The 21731-nt window shown below is 41.1% G+C and overlaps 1 protein-coding gene across 10 annotated transcripts in view; it reads right to left on the reverse strand.

Annotated features, from left to right (window-relative positions):
• Nucleotides 1-21731, reverse strand: part of LOC138760671 (uncharacterized) — a 202480-nt gene that overhangs the window by 121685 nt on the left and 59064 nt on the right. For 9 of the 10 annotated variants that reach the window (XM_069931584.1, XM_069931582.1, XM_069931580.1 and 6 more), the window contains 3 exons: nucleotides 14722-14820; nucleotides 14062-14200; nucleotides 13664-13755 (listed from right to left, as the gene is read on the reverse strand). In XM_069931584.1, the coding sequence (XP_069787685.1) occupies nucleotides 13664-13755; nucleotides 14062-14200; nucleotides 14722-14820 (330 nt within the window). The remainder of the gene's footprint in view (nucleotides 1-13663; nucleotides 13756-14061; nucleotides 14201-14721; nucleotides 14821-21731) is intronic. The other variant, XM_069931585.1, reaches the window with a different exon arrangement.

Below are 21731 nucleotides of genomic sequence, written 5' to 3' on the forward strand. Positions count from 1 at the left end.
GCAGTGTGTTACCCTGGACCTCTTCCAACTTGCCTTCTGGCTTTCTATTGTTGAAGCCTGGCTGACTGTACATCACACCCATCTATCTCTGCCCCTCACCAGCCACTCTCTCCACACGCCAGCAAAAAGTGAGTAATTGAGAAAGGAAGGGAACAAAAATTTGGAAAGGAATCCAAAACCTTGCAATTAGCTGCGTGCTCCATTCTGCATCTCGCTCTCCACATTCCAGGAGAATATGCTCAGCAGGGGCTGCAGAGCTGAAACAAAATGTCCCGCAACTAGTCAGGCATGTTTGTCATTCAAGCGGTGAGAATTCACACCAATGAAATAGTTGTCAGCACAAGTCACTGCTACTCTTTTTATCCCCTTTCTAATTTCAACCAGACAGATACCCGCAGGAGTTGCACACTCTTCCTAACGTGATATACAATGGTACTAAGTAGAGTTAGATAGTCATTGACAAGTTTAACAACAGGCAATACCAGTTGCACGGGAAATGAGTACAGAGTTAAAGCATTTTTGTTAGAAGCAAAATGCTACTTATTCCCCTATAACTTCCAAGTTTTGATCTGGGTATTAATTTGTCATGATGAAACTAAAATGTTATGGAGTGCATATTATGGAGTATTTTTCCAGTAGACGGCTGCCAAGGAAGATATCATGATTGCTGCCAGGATACTGGCCATCAATGCATATAATTTGCTCTATATCTTTGGCTTGGCTTCGCGGACGAAGATTTATGGAGGGGGTAAAAAGTCCACGTCAGCTGCAGGCTCGTTTGTGGCTGACAAGTCCGATGCGGGACAGGCAGACACGGTTGCAGCGGCTGCAGGGGAAAATTGGTTGGTTGGGGTTGGGTGTTGGGTTTTTCCTCCTTTGCCTTTTGTCAGTGAGGTGGGCTCTGCGGTCTTCTTCAAAGGAGGTTGCTGCTCGCCAAACTGTGAGGTGCCAAGATGCACGGTTTGAGGCGATATTAGCCCACTGGCGGTGGTCAATGTGGCAGGCACCAAGAGATTTCTTTAGGCAGTCCTTGTACCTTTTCTTTGGTGCACCTCTGTCACGGTGGCCAGTGGAGAGCTCGCCATATAACACGATCTTGGGAAGGCGATGGTCCTCCATTCTGGAGACGTGACCCACCCAGCGCAGCTGGATCTTCAGCAGCGTGGACTCGATGCTGTCGACCTCTGCCATCTCGAGTACTTCGACGTTAGGGATGAAAGCGCTCCAATGGATGTTGAGGATGGAGCGGAGACAACGCTGGTGGAAGCGTTCTAGGAGCCGTAGGTGATGCCGGTAGAGGACCCATGATTCGGAGCCGAACAGGAGTGTGGGTATGACAACGGCTCTGTATACGCTTATCTTTGTGAGGTTTTTCAGTTGGTTGTTTTTCCAGACTCTTTTGTGTAGTCTTCCAAAGGCGCTATTTGCCTTGGCGAGTCTGTTGTCTATCTCATTGTCGATCCTTGCATCTGTTGAAATGGTGCAGCCGAGATAGGTAAACTGGTTGACCGTTTTGAGTTTTGTGTGCCCAATGGAGATGTGGGGGGGGGGGGGGGCTGATGGAGGACCTCAGTTTTCTTCAGGCTGACTTCCAGGCCAAACATTTTGGCAGTTTCCGCAAAGCAGGACGTCAAGCGCTGAAGAGCTGGCTCTGAATGGGCAACTAAAGCGGCATCGTCTGCAAAGAGTAGTTCACGGACAAGTTTCTCTTGTGTCTTGGTGTGAGCTTGCAGGCGCCTCAGATTGAAGAGACTGCCATCCGTGCGGTACCGAATGTAAACAGCGTCTTCATTGTTGAGGTCTTTCATGGCTTGGTTCAGCATCATGCTGAAGAAGATTGAAAAGAGGGTTGGTGCGAGAACACAGCCTTGCTTCACGCCATTGTTAATGGAGAAGGGTTCAGAGAGCTCATTGCTGTATCTGACCCGACCTTGTTGGTTTTCGTGCAGTTGGATAATCATGTTGAGGAACTTTGGGGGACATCCGATGCGCTCTAGTATTTGCCAAAACCCTTTCCTGCTCACGGTGTCTAAGGCTTTGGTGAGGTCAACAAAGGTGATGTAGAGTCCTTTGTTTTGTTCTCTGCACTTTTCTTGGAGCTGTCTGAGGGCAAAGACCATGTCAGTAGTTCCTCTGTTTGCGCGAAAGCCGCACTGTGATTCTGGGAGAATATTCTCGGCGACACTAGGTATTATTCTATTTAGTAGAATCCTAGCGAAGATTTTGCCTGCAATGGAGAGCAGCGTGATTCCCCTGTAGTTTGAGCAGTCTGATTTCACGCCTTTGTTTTTGTACAGGGGGATGATGGTGGCATCACGAATGTCCTGAGGCAGTTTTCCTTGGTACCAACAAAGCTTGAAAAACTCATGCAGTTTGGCATGCAGAGTTTTGCCGCCAGCCTTCCAGACCTCTGGGGGGATTCCATCCATACCTGCTGCTTTGCCACTTTTCAGTTGTTCGATTGCCTTATATGTCTCATCCTGGGTGAGGACCTCATCCAGCTCTAGCCTTAGGGGCTGTTGAGGGAGCTGGAGCAGGGCGGAATCTTGGACTGAGCGGTTGGCACTGAAAAGAGATTGGAAGTGTTCTGACCATCGGTTGAGGATGGAGATCTTGTCGCTGAGGAGGACTTTGCCGTCTGAGCTGCGCAGCGGGCTTTGGACTTGGGGTGAGGGGCCGTACACAGCCTTTAGAGCCTCGTAGAAACCCCTGAAGTCGCCAATGTCCGCGCTGAGCTGGGTTCGTTTGGCGAGGCTAGTCCACCACTCATTTTGGATATCCCGGAGTTTGCGCTGAAGATAGCTGCATGCACGATGGAAGGCTTGTTTCTTCTCTGGACAGGACGGCTTTGTAAGGTGAGCCTGGTGGGCAGCTCGCTTCTTTGCCAGCAGCTCCTGGATTTTCTGGCTGTTTTTGTCGAACCAGTCCTTGTTTTTCCTGGAGGAGAAGCCCAGTATCTCTTCAGTGGATTGCAGTCTGGTAGTCTTCAACTGATCCCAGAGGGTTTCAGGGGACGGGTCCGTGAGGCTCTATATAGTGACACAATAAATAGCCTGATGTTCGTGAAATGGAGACACTAAACTGTAGGCTGTCTCAGAAAGTTCAGTCTCCCCTTGGCACTCTATTTCCAAAATATAAGCCTCTCTTTTCTCAAAACGAAACTTCTCCATCCCTCAGATCTTCTCTATAACTCTTTCATCCTTTACATGCTTCCTGTCATGTGGTGACCAGCCCCTTGCATTTAACTCAAGCCAAGGAATAATCATCGTTTATCAAGTTCTATGATAAGCTCTAGGAGTTCTTCGGATATTTGGGAAATTATTCCACATGACTCTTTAATCATCGTCCCGATCAATGGACATGGGACATGCTCTCCAAGACTGATAATCAACATGCTATTTTAAATGTGCAAATGATTTATCTACTTTTGGAGATGCAAGATCCCTAATTATTTCCTTTCAGTTTTCAACTTTTTAACATTTTGCAAGTTTTCCAATTGCAACTTCGATATTCATTCACAACAAAATCATGGTATTCATTTAGTTATATCCTTGCACTTCACCTATAGGCTATATAGACCTATGGGTGAAGTCACTAATAAGCCTAGAATTGCTCTTTATCTGTTTAAAATAAATCTTTTGCTCTTTCTCAACTATATTTTTCCATGCATTTTCTGTGCTTCCTAATTTACCCTTTAATTCCAACACAGCACTGCACACTTTTCTAAGCCCTCTGTAGGTTTCCAAAGCTTCCCTTTAATAGTATCATACACTCAATGCTCCTCAATGTTTGGAGAGAGGAGTATCCAGACCTGCAAGTAAGGATTTTCATTGTAGAACTGTATTTGTTCTGAGCCCTCACTATCTCCAGAAACTGTATGCCTTCCTATTTCGACTCTCTGGGGCATTATGATGGATTTGACATTTTCATGGTCTTTAGTTCCACTCACATGGCCTCTTTTATGTTTTTTTTTCTAGCATTTTATCCTAGTCACAGCTATAATTGAAACATGACCACCATTCCATTTGGACCCCATGCTTCAAAACGTGCACTTCAGTTATAAATCCTGTTCCCAGGAGTGTTGAGTTCCCTCTGACACTTCTAGTCATGTCTCAAGTGATAGCTACAATATCAACACTTCAAACCTAATTTTCTATGCTTCTTTCACAGAGGTTTATATATTAAGTATTGCTGAACATAGAATATAGAAATCTACAGCCCACCGTGTTGTGCCAACATAATGACCTACTCTACCAACTGCCTAGAATCTCCATACTGTATAACCCTACATCTTTCTCCATTCCACATACCTATGTAATAGTCTCTTAAAATATTCCATTGTATGTGCCTCCACCACTGTTGCCGGCAGCACATTTCATGCCCACAAAAAAATGTTTTTATTTTCTTCCCCCAGCCTTGGTTTACTGCTTATGTGCTCTTTTACTTATTTTCAAACTCCCTGTTACAGGTTTATGGAACCTCTACTTGCCCACATCACTAGCTACTGGCAGCAACATTACTCCAAGACATCACCTTCCAAAACCATGATGTCTAGCTGCTGGAAGGATAAGGGCAGCAAAAGCATGGGGACACCACCACTTGCAGGTTGCCCTCCAATCCACACACCACCCTGACTTGGAAATATTTCACCATTCCTTCACTTTTGCTGGGTCAAAATTCCTCTTTAACAGCATTGTGAGTACACCCATACCACAAAATGGCTCACTATCACCTCTCAAGTCCAATTAGGGATGAACAATTAAATGCCAGCTCTGTCTGGAAAGCCTATGTTAAATTAAATTAGGCATACAGTACTGTAACAGGCCAATTCGGCCCCACGAGTCTGTGCCATCCATTTTGTATCCATTAACCTATATCCCTTTTTGAAGGATGGGAGGAAACTACAGCTTCTGGAGAAAACCCATGCAAACACAGGGAGAACATACAAACTCCTTACAGTGTGGGATTCGAACCAGGTCCGGTCCTGATTGCTGGCGCTGTTAAGGTGTTGAGGTGACCACTACTCCAACCGTGCCGTTCCTCGAATGAATAAAAAAACCTCCAGCTATTCATACCATTATTGCCAAATAACCTGCAGCACCCCACCAAACTCATAATGTTCTGTTGTTACTTAGTGAGATCACTGAATGCTGGAACAAGGGACAAACCATCCTGGAATCACATGATCCACATGAAGACTTCTCATTCTCCTTAACCTATTTCCCCATATTGCTATTATTTTCTTGACTCCCTCTTTTCCTAATGTCCAGTCGAACTGCTCTCAATGCCTCTACGAGCCTAGGTATGCTTCTCTAAGTTGTGCTTTCCAGACTCTCAGAATGTGAGCCCTGCTCATGCTTTTAAAAATGAAAGTGATGTTCCGAGATAACAGCATCTTACAAAGAATTGGCATAGTACCAATTTCAAGATTTTCTATAGTGGCTTTTGAAATATGATTAACTACTTTATCCTTTTTCCTTCCTCTTTTAAAGAGAAATGTTCTTATTTGTTTCTACCATGCATCTGTGAACAATTTCTCTTACTGGAGTTAGATTGATGGTAACAAGGAGTGAGCCAAAATCTGTTTGTCCTGGGCCAGCCAGGGTAAACAGAGTCCTATGTGGGCCACCTTAGGCAGGAGGTAGGATAAAAGACCAGTGTGGCCTCCTCACGGTTTGGTGACATTCCCAGTAATCCTCACAGCATTGGAAGCAATTACAAAAATCAGCTGAAAGTACTCAGAGGCAGTTTAATGGTCAAATTGTGCCTGACCAACTTCTAAAGGCTGCTAAGGATCATAGAGCTTCAGACAGGATATATATATGGACTGAAAACAAAGCTAATGACAGATACTACATCAATAAGTACTTTCTTTGCTTGCAGTAGTGATGATGCAAATTACACTGTACAGACTATGTGGAACCTGATTGTAATTCTTACAGTTAGATTGATGTCGGCAACAAAATCCTTAGTATTTAAATCTATTACTGTGCATTCTGTTTCACAAAATATCTTGGATAAACAGTTTATATAAGGTTTAATACAGTTTTCACATTCTGAATTCCTCCCAGATTTCAACATCCTTTTCCTTTGCACAGTTTGCTGAACACTTTCATGTACAACGATATTGAAGCAATTTGTTGGCTGTGGTACTTCTGTGATCTCATGAAAAATCTTGTCATTCTTCCTCTTCTTGCCTAAATCACCAAAGGTTGTTGATACCATACTTCTGCCCACCAGTACCAGACCCAAAGATGGAACCCTGAGTATCATCAAGCATTTTAGCTGATTGGTCCATTGTAACTGAGCCAAAACCCATTCTCATACCGTGACCATGGGTTAGTACCAAGTATCCTTGGCTCCCTTTTCCATTTTTGTCTTTGGTGCTATACAGATCATCCTTCATGGAAAACAATTTAGTACATGTTTGAACCCTTTCCTGGTACACGTTGAGCAGCTTCTGAGACCAAATTTCCCACTTACCTTTTTGTTAACAACCAAACTGTGAGGATTGCCCCTCCTTCATGCTTTATCTCTATCCATCAGTGAAAGGACAAACCCACTGAAGCACGTCCCTGGGTTTCCTGTTGCCTTCAGTTCCTTAAATCCTATATTGTGAATGGCAGCACGATGACAGCTACATTGTTTGTCTGTTGTGAGATTGCATGGTTCTAAGCAGTCAAGTTCTGCAGGTGGTTTTCCAAATTGTCTTGCATAACTTCAATTTCTGAAATTTCCACAGATCTTCCATCAAAGGTCTGGTAAATAATTGGGGGATCCTTTCATTTCGTTCTGATCACTTTTGTTGACGTCAGAAAAAAATCAAGCAGAAAATGAAGACCTGTAGCCAAAATGCAGAGGAAACTCAAGTGTCAGGTATCCTGCTGAGGCTACACTTGTACATTCTAGTGTCTCTCTCATGTTTTCCATTCTGAACATGTGTATGCACTGGCACATGTTCACTAATTCATTAATATTTTGCTTCTCATAAAGAACAGTGCTCAAATAATGAGTTACAAAATGACCCAAAATTCCAACTTCAGATATGACTTCCCTCATGGGGGACAAAGGCCAGATGGACAAACTTCTTAACTAAACTTAAACAATGAATGTGGAAAAGAATTTGATCTCAGCAAGCCTATACATATATATATATATATATATATATATATGTATAAATGGTAATATAAAAGCAAATCACTCCAGATTCCAGACATTTGAAATAAGGACCAAAAATACTAAAGCCATGCATCAATCTGTAATGTTAACTCTGCTTTTCTCTTCAGAAATGCCACGTAACTTGCTGTGTATTACCAGCATTATCTATTCTAAATTCAGATAAGGTTAAATACAAAAATAACCATCTGGGAAATAAAGAGATTTTTAAAAAGCAATGATCTGGAATGCAACACCTGATAAGTGGAAGAAGCCGATTTACTAGCAACTTTCAAGTAGAATTGGATCTATCAAGCTCTTGAACCTCTTCTCGTTAATCTAATCAGTAAATTTTTTTTACACAGCTGCTGTGTTCCAGGAAATTATTCCCATTTTCCCAGAACACATGCTGTGTAAAATGCTGGGAACGGGAATGAGGGTGCCATTCCCATTCCGATATTTTACCTGCTGGACCTTTGTAAATTTCCCAGAATGCCTGCAGTCTAAAGTGAACTGCAAGCGTTCTATGAACAATAGGCTAAAGAATAGGATGTATTGATGTTGACATCGATGAAGTGGCATTGCAAGTACTGCCTTTTTATTTTCCGCACTTCAGGTATTGCTGTCTAAATTCGCGTAAAGATATGGAGATTTGGAGTTTTGGTCGTTCGTGTGTGAATGACCAAAATGCCGAGATGTAGGACATTCTTCAGACTGGAAAAACCTCACAGAGTGTATGTAAAAAAACATAATGGTAACTGTAAGTATTTATTATCTTTTTTTCAATTTAATGTACACTATTGTTGTTTATTGAATAAAGTACCTGTTTGGCTGAAGCAAGAAAGAGTTTTGGTGTGTCTGTACATTGTACAATGTATATGACACCACACTTGTTGTCATTTTTTTAAAACTTGTGAAATAAAGACTTGCATGGGGCAAGGAAATCTAGCTTGCAACTAACTTTTGAAATGCAGCTGATCAAACATCCTTGGCCAGACATTTGTCTCAAATCTAAGAAGAGATAGTTGGGTTATAAAAAATAAAGTTTTTTTTGTTATTAGAATTATTTGGACAAATCACTCCACAAATGAAAATGGCTATTCACCCAAGAGAAATGACGGAAGATCAGAAGCTGATGTGTTTGTCAAATTGAGTCACAGATCCAACTCCTGGTTGACCACTTCTCTTAAATTTCTCGCAGAAACCAAGGATGTTGAATTGCTGATAATTGTATGGGAGTACCACTGGTGAATCGCAAAAGTAAAAATCTCAATGATTCTCTCAAAATATTTTGAAAAATTGCCACAACTCCACCAATGTGGGCACCTCGGCCAATGACCACTGATAATAAGAAGAGGCATTCAAGATGGCACAAAGAATTTTGAATCAGGAACACACTAAAGCAAGAATGCATCAACTCCTAAACCACTCACTTACTCTGTCAAGTGCCCTCTGCCCCAACTGTGGCAGAGTCTGTGGATCCCACATTTACCTTATTTGTCACGTTGGGACCATCCTTCATCCCAAAGTCATGGTCAAGAAGGGTGTTAAAGTATAAAATCCAACTCTCTCAAGGTAATATAACAAAGAAAGCAAATTACTCAGGAAATTTATTCTCCAGATGATTTTTTTCTGAATTATGTTGGATGAAGATATATATGGATTATAAACATTCCTCTTGGTATGGGCCAGTTAACTCTTCCCTACCACATTCCCCATTACACATCAGAATGTGCAGTGTATCAATCATCATTGCTTCATTATGTAATCTTCAGAATATTTTGCAATCACTAAATCAATTTCCTTACAATGTCATCCCTAACCAACCCATTACAGAACTAAGCCATGTAAAAAATTTAAAAAGAGAATGGCAAGAAAGTTGGTTTTTCATTCTTAAAATTAAAGAGAAATGTGTAAATATATACATTAGAAAAAACACAAAGTCTGTAAGGTGACATTTCTGAGGAAATTAAGATTTAAAAAATCACGTTGAATTTATTTTATTAATGGATACTTAATTATGAGCGCAAAACTTTATTATGTGTAATCTACATTTTGAAAGATCTTCTTTTACAAGAAATTCTGCAACAAGTGCGTAGCTTGCAAGGGTGAAAAAAAACTAAGAGTGATGGAACATATGAGTCTACTGTCATAAGACATTCACAGACTTTCTTCCAGATCATGCAGTATCCAAAGAAAGAATGTGCCCTGCAAATTAAACTTTTAACTGCCTTCAGCAATCATCTGACAAACAGGGTTAAGAAATATTGCCACGTCAAGCGGGTTGGAAGACTGATGTTCAAGTCGCACTGCTGTGTGAAGCGCCCAACCCTCTCTCGGTCCTCATCCAGGGCACAGCTGCTGGTCTGTACACAACAGCACCAAAGCTGAGGGAAACCTGGAGTCAACTCAACTTGCATCATCCCTTCCTTCATCTTACTTTTCTCTCCAAACAAACTTCCCTTCCCCCAAGCTCAACCACAAGCATTGAAAATGTGACCAGGATGAAAATAAACCTTATAAAAGATAATGAAAAATGTTGCTTAAAAAACAGGAAAATTTGTTCACGCTTATTTCATTCTGAGAGCATTTGAAAAATATTGTCAGTCCAGAACTGTCATAGCCTGCAAAATACAAAGCAATTTATTGATGATGTACACTCTAGCCTTCCATATTCATTATTGCATCCTTAAAAATGCCCATCATTCCTTGCAAAAAATATTCACTTTACGCAGATAGCAAAAAAAATCCCGATTAATGCTACCCTTTATTTTACTTTTAAACATTCGCTATTTAGGATAAAGCTTCTTGTTGACCATTTGAAATATGTAACCACTGGCATCTAGTGTTTGAGTTTTGTTTCCTCAGTGGTGGACTTATCAGCATCAGCTCAATATTATCTCATATTATGTGATAAGCGCTGGTTCACTCTGCATGAGTGGATGCAGTAGCAGAATGTAAATAAGTGGCTAGCATATTTTTAAAAATATTGTATAAGAAGGCACTTATAATTTAGATTTGCACAAGGGTTAAATTATATTCAGTTGAGCATTTGAATACTCCGCCACCACTCCCTCCCCTCACAAGTTCACGTTGCTGCTGTAGGACTGCACATTTTTGAAATAATTTGTGTACCTGAAATAATATACAGTATGTAGAATAGTATTAAATGCCAATCCAAGTCATTCACACAGCACAATCTTCATGGTGCTGTGTTCTAGGTCATTAGCACTCAATGTGTGAAAAAGTTCCTTCTCACATCCTCCTACACCAATTGTCCAATACTTTAAATCAGTGTCCACCAGTCAAAAGCCAAAGGATATATTCTTTCTTTGTATATCTAACCCATCATAATATTTTAAATCCCCATTACTCTCCTTTGCTCCAAGAAGAACTACAATAACTTTTCCAACACAACCTGCATTTAAAATTCATCATCCTTGAGACTTCTAGGTAAATCTTCTGTGCATTCTCTCAAGGATCTTCAAATTCTTCCCAAAGTGTCATGGCCAGAACTGGGTGCAATACTTAAACTGCTGAGACTAGCACCCCATATTCCACCTGGAGAGTTTACCAGCTATGAACACAATTCTTCAGAAAACTTCCTATTTGGTTCCTTCCTATTTTGCTCTGATCCACTCAGTTTATCTCTCACACACCCTTGTTTCCAATCAACCCCCCACTTCCTGCAGACCCTGTTAACCAATTTTTCCCCTATATAACCATATAACCACTTACAGCACAGAACAGGCCAGTTCGGCCCTACTAGTCCATGACGTAACAAATCCCCACCCTCCTAGTCCCACTGACCAGCACCCGGTCCATACCCCTCCAGTCCTCTCCTATCCATGTAACTATCCAGTCTTTCCTTAAATGTAACCAATGATCCCGCCTCGACCACGTCTGTCGGAAGCTCATTCCATATCCCCACCACCCTTTGCGTAAAGAAATTTCCCTCATGTTCCCCATAATTTTCCCCCTTCAATCTTAAACAATGCCCGCTAGTTTGAATCTCCCCCACTCTTAATTGAAAAAGCCTATCCACGTTTGTCTGTCCCTTTTAAAATCTTAAACACCTCTATCAAGTCCCCTCTCAATCTTCTACGCTCCAGAGAAAAAAACCCCAGTCTGCACAACCTTTCCCTGTAACTCAAACTTTGAAATCCTGTCAACATTCTCGTGAACCTTCTCTGCACTCTCTCTATTTTGTTTATATCTTTCCTATAATTTGGTGACCAAAACTGTACACAGTATTCCAAATTTGGCCTCACCAATGCCTTGTACAATTTCATCATAACCTCCCTACTCTTGAATTCAATACTCCGATTTATGAAGGCCAACATTCCAAATGCCTTCTTCAACACACCATCTACCTAAGTATCAGCCTTGAGGGTACTATTTACCATCACTCCTAAATCCCTTTGTTGCTCTGCACATCTCAGTAGCCTACCATTTAATGCATATGACCTATTTAGATTTGCCTTTCCAAAATGTAACACCTCACACTTATCTGTATTCAATTCCATCAGCCATTTCTCAGCCCACACCTCCAGCCTTCCTAAATCACCTTTTAATCTACGGTAATCTTCCTCACTGTCCACAACACCACCAATCTTTGTATCATCCGCAAACTTGCTTATCCAATTCTCCACCCCTACTTCCAGATCGTTAATATATATAACAAACAATAGTGGACCCAGGACCGATCCCTGAGGAACTCCACTAGTCACTGGCCTCCAATTGGACAAACAATTTTCTACCACTACTCTCTGACACCTCCCATCCAACCATTGCTGAATCCATTTCACTACCTCCTCATTTATACCTAATGCCTCCACCTTTTTTCCTAACCTCCTGTGGGGAACTTTGTCAAAAGCTTGACTAAAGTCTAAATAGACAACATCCGCAGCTTTCCCTTCATCAACCTTTTTTGTAAACCCCTCGAAAAACTTCCCCACTTGGTTCCATCTGCCTATCACCCATACTCTCAACCTGTCTCTCTGTACTGTTCCACTCGTCACCTTTCTTATCAGATTTCTTAATCTATAGCACTTTATTGTCTCGAGTTACCACCTCTAAATCTCATTGATATCACCATCCTTCCCTTCCCCACTTGCCTCAATTTGCTATGACCTCTCCTGACCTGGATCCATCTATCACTTGCCAACTCCTGCCCCACCACGTCCCCTCACCTTGTAATACAGTCTATTTCCACTCAACATTTTCAGTCCTGTATCAGAGGTTCAACCTGAAATGTTGACCATCATGGAGATGCTGTGTGACCCGCTAAATTCCTCTAGCATCTTGTTTGATCTGGATATAAGACTCAACGTAGCCTAACTAGGGCTGTAAAACACCTCCTTTCCTACTTTTATTTATCATTTATTTGGACTCATGCCTCTATTTACATTTCCCAAGATCCCATATACTTTGTTCATTTAATTCTATGCTCTGCCATCTTCACAGGAATGCTGAGGTTTCTCTCTTCTTACACTCTTTAGAATATGCCTATGTTACCCAAACCTAATCCTTCAGTCAAAATGCATCACCTCCCACTTCTCTGCATTGGGTTCCATCTGTTCATTCTGCAAGTCTATGTCCTAATGTCATTGGTTGGCATCACGTCTAGTACATCTCTGAGCAGTCTCCACTGACATGGTTTGAAATTTCGCTCTGCTCTCCTGAGCCAAACCCATTTATATTTTTGTGTAAACCCAATACTTTGTGCATCCTAAAGGATAGATTTATCCGACCAGCATCGTTTTCAAGAAATGTTAAAGTGGGGAACATAAGGTTAGCATTCCAGAGGGGTGGGGATAGGTGGTGGTTGAGTGGAAGGGCTGAAATCTTCTTAGATTCCCATTACTCATTTGCTATCCAGCAACTCCTGCAAATGGCTTCTGATGAAAATGCGCAAGTTTAACAATAAAGAATGCAGGCAGGACCAGCTGTGATTCCCTCTCCCAGCAAACATCCTGTTGAAAGTGAACGTGGAGGCTCATGTGTAAATAGCAACCACTTGGATGACTGTACAATTGTTCCTACATCATACAAAGGCAAGAAGAAGGTTTGCAGGAACAAGACATTTGACTTAAATCTCTATAAGTCATGGACAATATCAATTCAATTAAATAAAAAATATTTGTAGTGTTAGACATTATTTAAATTTAATGTATTTTTAATTTAGGAAGAGCACGGTAACAGGCCTTTTCAGCCCACGAGCCCTCACCTCCCAAATACATTCATTAACCTACAAACTCCATATATCTATTTAATGTGGGAGGAAACCAGAATACTCAGAGGAAACCCCCCCCCCCCCCACCCCCAGTCACGGGAAGAACATCCAAACTCTTTCAGACAGTGATGAATTGAACCTGGTGCCGTAATAGTGTTGCACTAACCACTACACCAACCATGGCAAACATCATGAGGGACATTTGGAGGTATACTATGAAAATCCATATTAAATATGTCACACATGGCAGTGGTTATATGGCAGATAACTTACTGTTGTTAGAGGATTGTTTTTCATTCTACCCGCATGTGGGCTTTTGTCATGATGTGCATGTCTGGTCTTCAAGTTAGGTAGTGATCGATTCACTGCAAGCAGAGAAAAGAAATACATCACAACAAGTGATAGCTACCTTGTGTGTATGGTGCAGGAAAATGTCTTCAGGTTAGTGTGATCAAACCAAATGTGCACCAAGCCAAGTGAGGAGATCTAGCCAGCAAATGGTTGAATGATTTGGGGAGATTCTTAACAAAGGAAAGAGACTGGAGAGGCAGAGAAGTTTGAACAGGAAATTTCAGGGCTTCGTACCTTGGCTGTCAAAGTACCAACGGCAAAGGTTGGAGAAGGGGTTATATTATTTAAATCATGTAAAAAAAAAGGTCAAATAACTAAACTTTTTAACTTTACATCCTGGAGTTTTGTTTCAAACTGTGAACATTGGAAATTTTGCTTCAGCAGCCACCAGAACTCTTCATAATCTTCTTGGTTTTTCAGAATACCGCTTTTGATCAGTTGGTCCTGAAGTTCTACAATCTGAACAAAGGGAGATTGAAGAACAATTTTTAGCCCAGGATAACGTCAATTCCAGGTACAAAATTCATTGATTTCTGGTCCAGCATTTTGATCTTATAATACATTATAATAAATATCTCTGGTTATGTTCCTTGAATGCCTGGCCAAAGTTTATTACTTAATTAATATCACTGGAAAAAGATCTGATTTGATGGCAGCATGTTGTATGCAAATATTCATTGGTTACAAAGTGTTATGCAACATCTATGGAAATAGAAGCATTTCTTTCTTTATTTATATCTGCAAAAGCCTGAAAGGGGACAGGAACAAAATGACTGGAAGTTCCATAAATATACAAGAAATAAATGATAAAGTTTGGTTTGAGGTTATTTAAAGATTTAATAAAATAATTAGTTTGAATTCTAATTATTTTGAGATTCTGCTAGCAATTTTTTTATATAACATTTCAAGAATAATTTCTTGAAGAGTTTGAGGTTTTTTGAAGGTAAGTTATTTCAAAACAGAAGATTCATGATTCATACCATGTAATAATGCGACTTCGGAATGGACTTGAGATGTTTGCTATCACAATGAAGCTGGGAGCATTCTGAATGATGACCAAGCAAAGGCCTTGTACTATTCTATTTATATAAAAAAAGATAGATAGAGGAACTTGTCAGTAGTTCTGGTAGCTGAAATACAAAGCACCAAGCAAATGACATGTAAACACTCAGCCACAGGAAGCCATTAACAACACTGGCCGCCAATTAGGACCCAGCAGGTAACCTTAACACTGCCTGCTGATGCTGCTCCACCTCTCCTCCTTTGACATAACTCACCATTTTAACTGAGGAAACAACGGGCTGTTTCATTTATCCACCAATTTGTACCAAGAGATCCCTGCTGACAAACCTATAAAACTGTTTGTAGTCCTTCTCTGCCTTCTTTTCTTTGTGTGCCATAATAAGCCGCAATTACGAGTTGCAAAACAACTCAGCTGCTTACAAGAGAAAGGGAAATGAAGATTTGGTAATGTCCTCAGACTTCTCTGAAGTTATTTATGCTAAATGCATTTCTCCCATTTTCTGGAAAGTAAAGGATTGTTTATTTTTGGTTTGATTTTGTTCATTTCCCTTAAAGGAGCATTTTAGAACTTTTGATGGTGCACGATTGTGGCTTGAGACTGAATTCTATTAATAGCACTGCTATTAATTATGATTTTAAAAATATGAAATGTTTATGCTTATACTTGTCTGCTGGTAATAAGAGTAAATCATATTTTAAAATCTGATGGAAATTTAATTTGTATCTGCTATGGTTTAGGCCACACTTTTTATACATTGAAATATTGGACGTAAACGTGTTGTGATTCTCCTACAAGAGTTTGTAACTCACTTCATACATCACATTAAGCTTGTTACACTGTCCCTAATTTCAAAAGACAGCATTAGAATGGGACAAGACACACTTTTTTGAAATTCTCTGCTTTTTTAGAGTAACATAATCATTCTTGGCAAAACACATTCTAAAAGAAAGCATTTTTTAAAATGCAGACTGCTTCTTTCATTAAACTAGTTAATGCTGACATAAAATTCAAGCTGCCATAATTATGCCTTTGAGACTCAAGTTGTGTATTGTCATGTAAAACTACATTTAAAATATAACTTACATGAAATTCTTTAACTTTGTCTATCGGAAGGAAGACAGAAAGTTACCACTTTGTCCAGCTCCCCTCACAGAAATTGGTGGCACTCTGTCTTTCTTACGATAGTCAAGGTTAAAGAAATTCATACCAGTTACATTCTAAATGTAGTGTGATGTGACAATAATTGTATCTTTACCTTACCTCTACCTTCTTTCATTAAACCAAGTAATTCTGACATAAAATGAAGCTGCCACAATTATGCCTTTGAAACTCAAGTTGTATATTACAACTCAGACTTAGTCTGCATTCCATGCGCATCCACGCCTGACAGGATGCATCACTCTGTCAAAGGATTGCATGACAATAACTTGGGAATTTGGGTTGTATGCTGCCCTCCAGTGTCTAATGAATTGCAACGATTAACAAAAAAAAATGGCCTTCTTCATGTAAGAGTGGAGCTATTTAGCATTAACACCAGGGTTGATAATGCAGTGGACTGCTAAATGACACAGGATTTCCACAGCACACAAGAGTAGGGAGCAATGAAATACAACGTTGCCACCCAAGATTCAGATCACATTTGTAACAAGTCAAATTAAATCTCAAAAGAAATAAACTTTTTGTTCATCGTATCATCAACTTTCATTATTTGAAATTTTTAAAAAACTTCAGATGCTAGGAATCTGAAATTGCTGGAAACATTTAGTGGACAAAGCAGTTCTTCATGGAAAGGAGAAATCGAGTTAACAATTTTTAATTGAAGCCAATTCCACTGAGAGTTAACAACCAGTTTTTAAAATTTCATTTTCCATTCTTTATCTAATGTGTCACATGTCATTTCCACATGGACTCCCAAGGACATGTTTCTCCCTGGGCATCACCAATACTTTTCCTGCTTCCTAATTTGCTTTAGGACATATGTTAATCCCCAATTTAGCAGGCATAAAGAACTTGCCATTGGGTCTCCTGCTCTCTTATTCATGCCTTTTCAGTTTCCAAATTTGTTTCCAAAGGGAAAAATGTATGCAGTCCATTCATTTGTGGAAAAATGTGCCACCATTGGCAGGTTTGACATCCATCTCCCTGAGGAGACAGTCACAGCACCCACTTCATTGAGGGCAGGCCGCTGCTGGTGCCAAAGTTTCTCACTGACAGCAGCGGCTTCAGGTTTTCTAATTTATTCCAATTTGGGTGCTTTGATAATTGACCTGGAAGAACTGGTAGACCCAGATTGGAATGCTGGGAATGAATGGCGTGGGAATGGAGTGCAGAATGAACCGAGGTGGACAAAATAAATGGCTTGGGAGGGTAGAGTGGCCCTCTGGCTGTGGGGCTCATAATTACAGTGGGACTGTGGTATCCAGAGCAGTAGACAGTGCTAAGATGTTAGAGCTGTGATTTTTGGGATGAAATGTTCAGCCAAGATGCTGAGATGGAACAGCTAAAACCAGACATTGAAAGGAGAATACACAGTAGTGGAATGGAAGCAATTTGTCCTCAAACCAGGGTCAAAAAAAAATCAATATTCTTCTCTTTGTCTTTATTGTAGTACATTTGTTATTTTGTAAATAAGTGGACTCTGGAATACACTCCATTCATTGAAAATTAATGGACAATGTCTTTCCAGTTTACAAAACTGAGTTTAACCAAACCTCTTCTATGAAAACATTCCTTTCACAAAGTGTTATTAAAAATTAAGTTAACCGTGTAAATTGCATATTTGAGATGAAAGGACTCGGTGTAGAAAAAAAAGGGTCCATCCAAATCAAAATATTGACTTTCATTTCTCCCCATGGTTTGCTCCCTAACCTGTTGAGTCCCTACTACTCCTCACTGTTGGCTCCACAGTTTTTGTTTTTCTGAATCTGGCTCCCTCTGCTGAGTTTATGTATAATTACAGAATTAAATCCAACAGATTTCATTATTTCAAACCCATCAGTGGGTTTCAAGTGAACACTAATCTGATCATACCAAGAATTCCCAGAGGAACTCAGCAGGTCAGACAGCATCCATTGGTAGAAATGGTCAGTCAATGTTTCGGATCTGGACCCCTTTTCAAGATTAAAGGGGGTGATATTATGTATATGAAGGGGAAAAGAAATTGAGAGATGAGGCTTGGAGGCGATAGAAGGTGGGAGAAGTGGAGAGACAGGTAGAGGGGACAGACCACAAGAGAAGGGTGGAGGGAAAGAAAGGTTAGAGAAAGAGAGAGAAAAAAAATAGATGAAGAGGTGGAATCAGATGGGGGTTTCCTAAAGTTGTTAAAACCTATGGATGCCATTAGGTTTAAAGGGTGCCCAGAAGAAATAAGGTGTTCTGATGAGGTTGAGGACCCTCATATGTAGGAATGGTGAGGAGGAGTTAAAATGGTCAAGTTTTGACCCACAAAGGGCAGGCGTTCAACAAAGATGTCACCCAATTGTGTTTGCTGACCGATATAGAGGAAGCTACATCAAGAGTTTTTGTTTGTTCAATATTCTAGCTTTACCCCCTCCATAAATCTTCGTCCGCGAAGCCAAGCCAAAGAAAAGATTCTAGCTTCTACAGTCTTTGTGTTCACTAATCTGATTATGGGTAATAGAAAATAAGCAGTCTTTTTCAAAACATGCACAATATTGTTTCTCACCGATTCCAACAGGAAAACAGATGCTTTGGGAAATGAGGTGTGAATTTGCCATCTACTTTTCGTCCCGTGCACCTGACCTGTGCACTCCAGATGACAGATGGCAGGGATTTTGGGTCGCAGAATGCCTGGTGTGGTGTGTTTGTGGGTGGTCCAACCAGTGGCATCACTAGGATTGGTATCATCCAGTGCGGTAACTCATGGTGTCACATCTCCCCACCCTATCCCCGCATGGACCTCCTCCCATACCAAACCATACAGAATCCTTAGTAATGTTTTTTTGTTACTCATCAATTGTAATTCCCATATATTATTGACAGTAATGGCAATAATAGTGAGGTAAACAACTAGCAAAATTAAAATTACACCTTTAAGTTACAATATCATACCATCCGTTCTCAAAAAAGTCATTGATATAGATTCACAAATACTAATTACCACTGTATTGTAGCTAAAACACAATTTGACAAAAGCAGCAACTATAAAAACATCAGCTTGTAGTGCATGCAGATGAAACCATGTGATTCAAAGTGTCATTGTAATTGGGTAATAATGACATATCTGATGGGAGCGCATTAGAAGGTTCAAAAAGTAAATTAGCACAGAGATTTAGCCTTAAGGGTATATTGATACATGTAAGCTGGGCTTACGAAAAATGTTTTTGTTGTTATAACTAACTTCAGGGATATTTTTATAAAATATAATTTCTACTGAAACACTGCACAAAATATTTTTATAGACAGTCATTTTGGTGTCACCCTCTCTGATGGTGTCACCTGGTGCGGTACGCACCCCCTGCACCCCCGTAGTGAGGCCAGTGGATCCAGCCAAGCTTCTGCTTTGCACTTCCACCATCCTACCTGTTGATTGTGGGGACAGTGATGGTAATCTTGCTGAGAGTCAAGGAGGAATTGACCATCCCTGTTGGGATTGCCCGATACTCTTTGCCCCCTTTTTCAGCTTCTGTTTGAATATTTAAAAGTTCTTGATAAATGCAGATGTGGATTGTTTCATTATTCCAGGAATTACAAATGGCTTTGAACATTGGGTAATCAAAATCCAAGATTCTTTTATAGTCACGTAATAATAGAGATGTAATAATACACAAAATTGCATTTTGTCTGCCATTAAGGCAGACGAAGATTCGCCATCAGCAGAAATTGCCCACACTCATTACAGTCAGAGAATAAGCATCAAAAAAAAGTCCATTGAGTGTCTGGGGATTTGCCTCCAGTGCTCTTGTAGCCTCTGCAGCCACATACCCCTCAGTTCAAAGCATCGGCAACCCGAGCTCCAGATCCAAACCTCTAACATGATGAGGAAGCCTCCAACACCCTCTCACATCCTGGTTCTGATACCTGGTACCCCTTTCGCCAGCCTCTAGCAGTCCGCAGCCCTGTGAGTCTTTTGACTTCAAGTTGCCAACGGCCCGCAGCCTTCATGGGTTCCTTGCCTCAAGTCACCAACAGGCCTGCTGACTATGTGTTTTGCAGCTATACAGCCCCTCGCTGGTCCACTGCTGAAGGGTCATCTCTCAAAAGGGGGCTGTTATCCCCATTTACTGGTGCCATGTGGCAGTCTGCTGATCCCCTGGAGTCTGCAATACCTCGAAAGTGCCACCATCTTGGACAGACCCTGCTGTCACAGGATTTTAAAACACTGTTGTCTCCTTTAACAGGCCTGTTTCAAGTCGTCAGCTGGAGGACTAGGTGGTAAGACCCAGCGGGGGAGTGCTATGTCTCTGCTCCCCACTCTTCTTGGATCCGCATCAATGGCAGCACCACTACTGCAATATATCAACAAAATAATTCTCATTTCTGACCACATGATGACATTATGTCATTGATCAGGCAGTCTGTTAGAAGAATACCTGTCTAATTTTTGAGGAGAGGTTGGACTAACGGTTGTTTTTCCTGAAGCATTGGAAGGCTTAGAGAGACCTGATAGAAGTTTGTAAGAAACTGAGTACCATAGATAGTAAGGAATATTTTTCCCAGGGTAAACATGTCACAGGATAGAGGCCATGCATTTAAGGTGATACGGGTGGTTGGGGAAGGGGGAGTTTTAAGGAGATGTATTTTTTTTTTTTAAAAACTAGATGTGTCTGGAAATGGGCTGAGAGTAGTAGTGATGGAAGGAGATACGATGGTAGCATTTAGGAGGCTTCAGGATAGACATATGAATATGCAGGGAATGGAGGGGCATGGATCATGTGCAGGCAGAAAAGATTTTGTTTGATATGGCATGGTGTTCATCACAAACATGCAGCCAAATGGTCTGTCCCTTTGCTGTTCTAGGTTTATAACATCCTGCAGTCAAGTGGATTACTCTCCAAAAAAACTACAATAATTTTCCTTGTGTCAACCAATGAATAATAATAGACAATAGACAATAGGTTCTGGAGTAGGCCAATTGGCCCTTTGAGCCAGCACCGCCATTTATTGGATCATGGCTGATCTTTCCCTTTCAATAACCAATCCCAGCCTTATCCCCATAACCCTTAACTCCCCTGCCCACAAGGGCCTTATCCAACTTTCTCTTAAATCTATCCAACGAATCCGCCCCCACTACCCTCCGTGGCAATGTATTCCACAGACCCACCACTCTCTGGGTAAAAAACATTCTCCTAATTTCTGTCTTAAATGGCCTTCCCTGTCTTCTTTGGCTTGGCTTCGCGGACGAAGATTTATGGAGGGGGTAAATGTCCACGTCAGCTGCAGGCTCGTTTGTGGCTGACAAGTCCGATGCGGGACAGGCAGACACGGTTGCAGCGGCTGCAGGGGAAAATTGGCTGGTTGGGGTTGGGTGTTGGGTTTTTCCTCCTTTGCCTTTTGTCAGTGAGGTGGGCTCTGCGGTCTTCTTCAAAGGAGGTTGCTGCCCGCCAAACTGTGAGGCGCCAAGATGCACGGTTTGAGGCGATATCAGCCCACTGGCGGTGGTCAATGTGGCAGGCACCTTCCCTGTATTCTTAAAATAACCCCTCTAGTCCTAGTCTCATCCATCATTGGGAACATGTACTCTGATTTCACCCTGTCAAGCCCTTTGATAATCCTGAATACCTCAATCATGTCTCCCCTCATCCTTCTAAACTCCATCGCATATAATCCAAGTCTTTCTAACCTATCCATGTATGACAATTCTGCCATCCCGGGAACTAACCTTGTAAACCTGCGCTGCACTCCCACTATAGCAAGTATGTCCTTTCTTAAATATGGGGACCAGAACTGGATGCAATACTCCAGGTGAGGTCTCACCAGGGCCCTGTACAACTGCAGGAGGGCATC

Source organism: Narcine bancroftii, chromosome 4 (assembly GCF_036971445.1).
Source record: "Narcine bancroftii isolate sNarBan1 chromosome 4, sNarBan1.hap1, whole genome shotgun sequence".
Taxonomy (NCBI): domain Eukaryota; kingdom Metazoa; phylum Chordata; class Chondrichthyes; order Torpediniformes; family Narcinidae; genus Narcine; species Narcine bancroftii.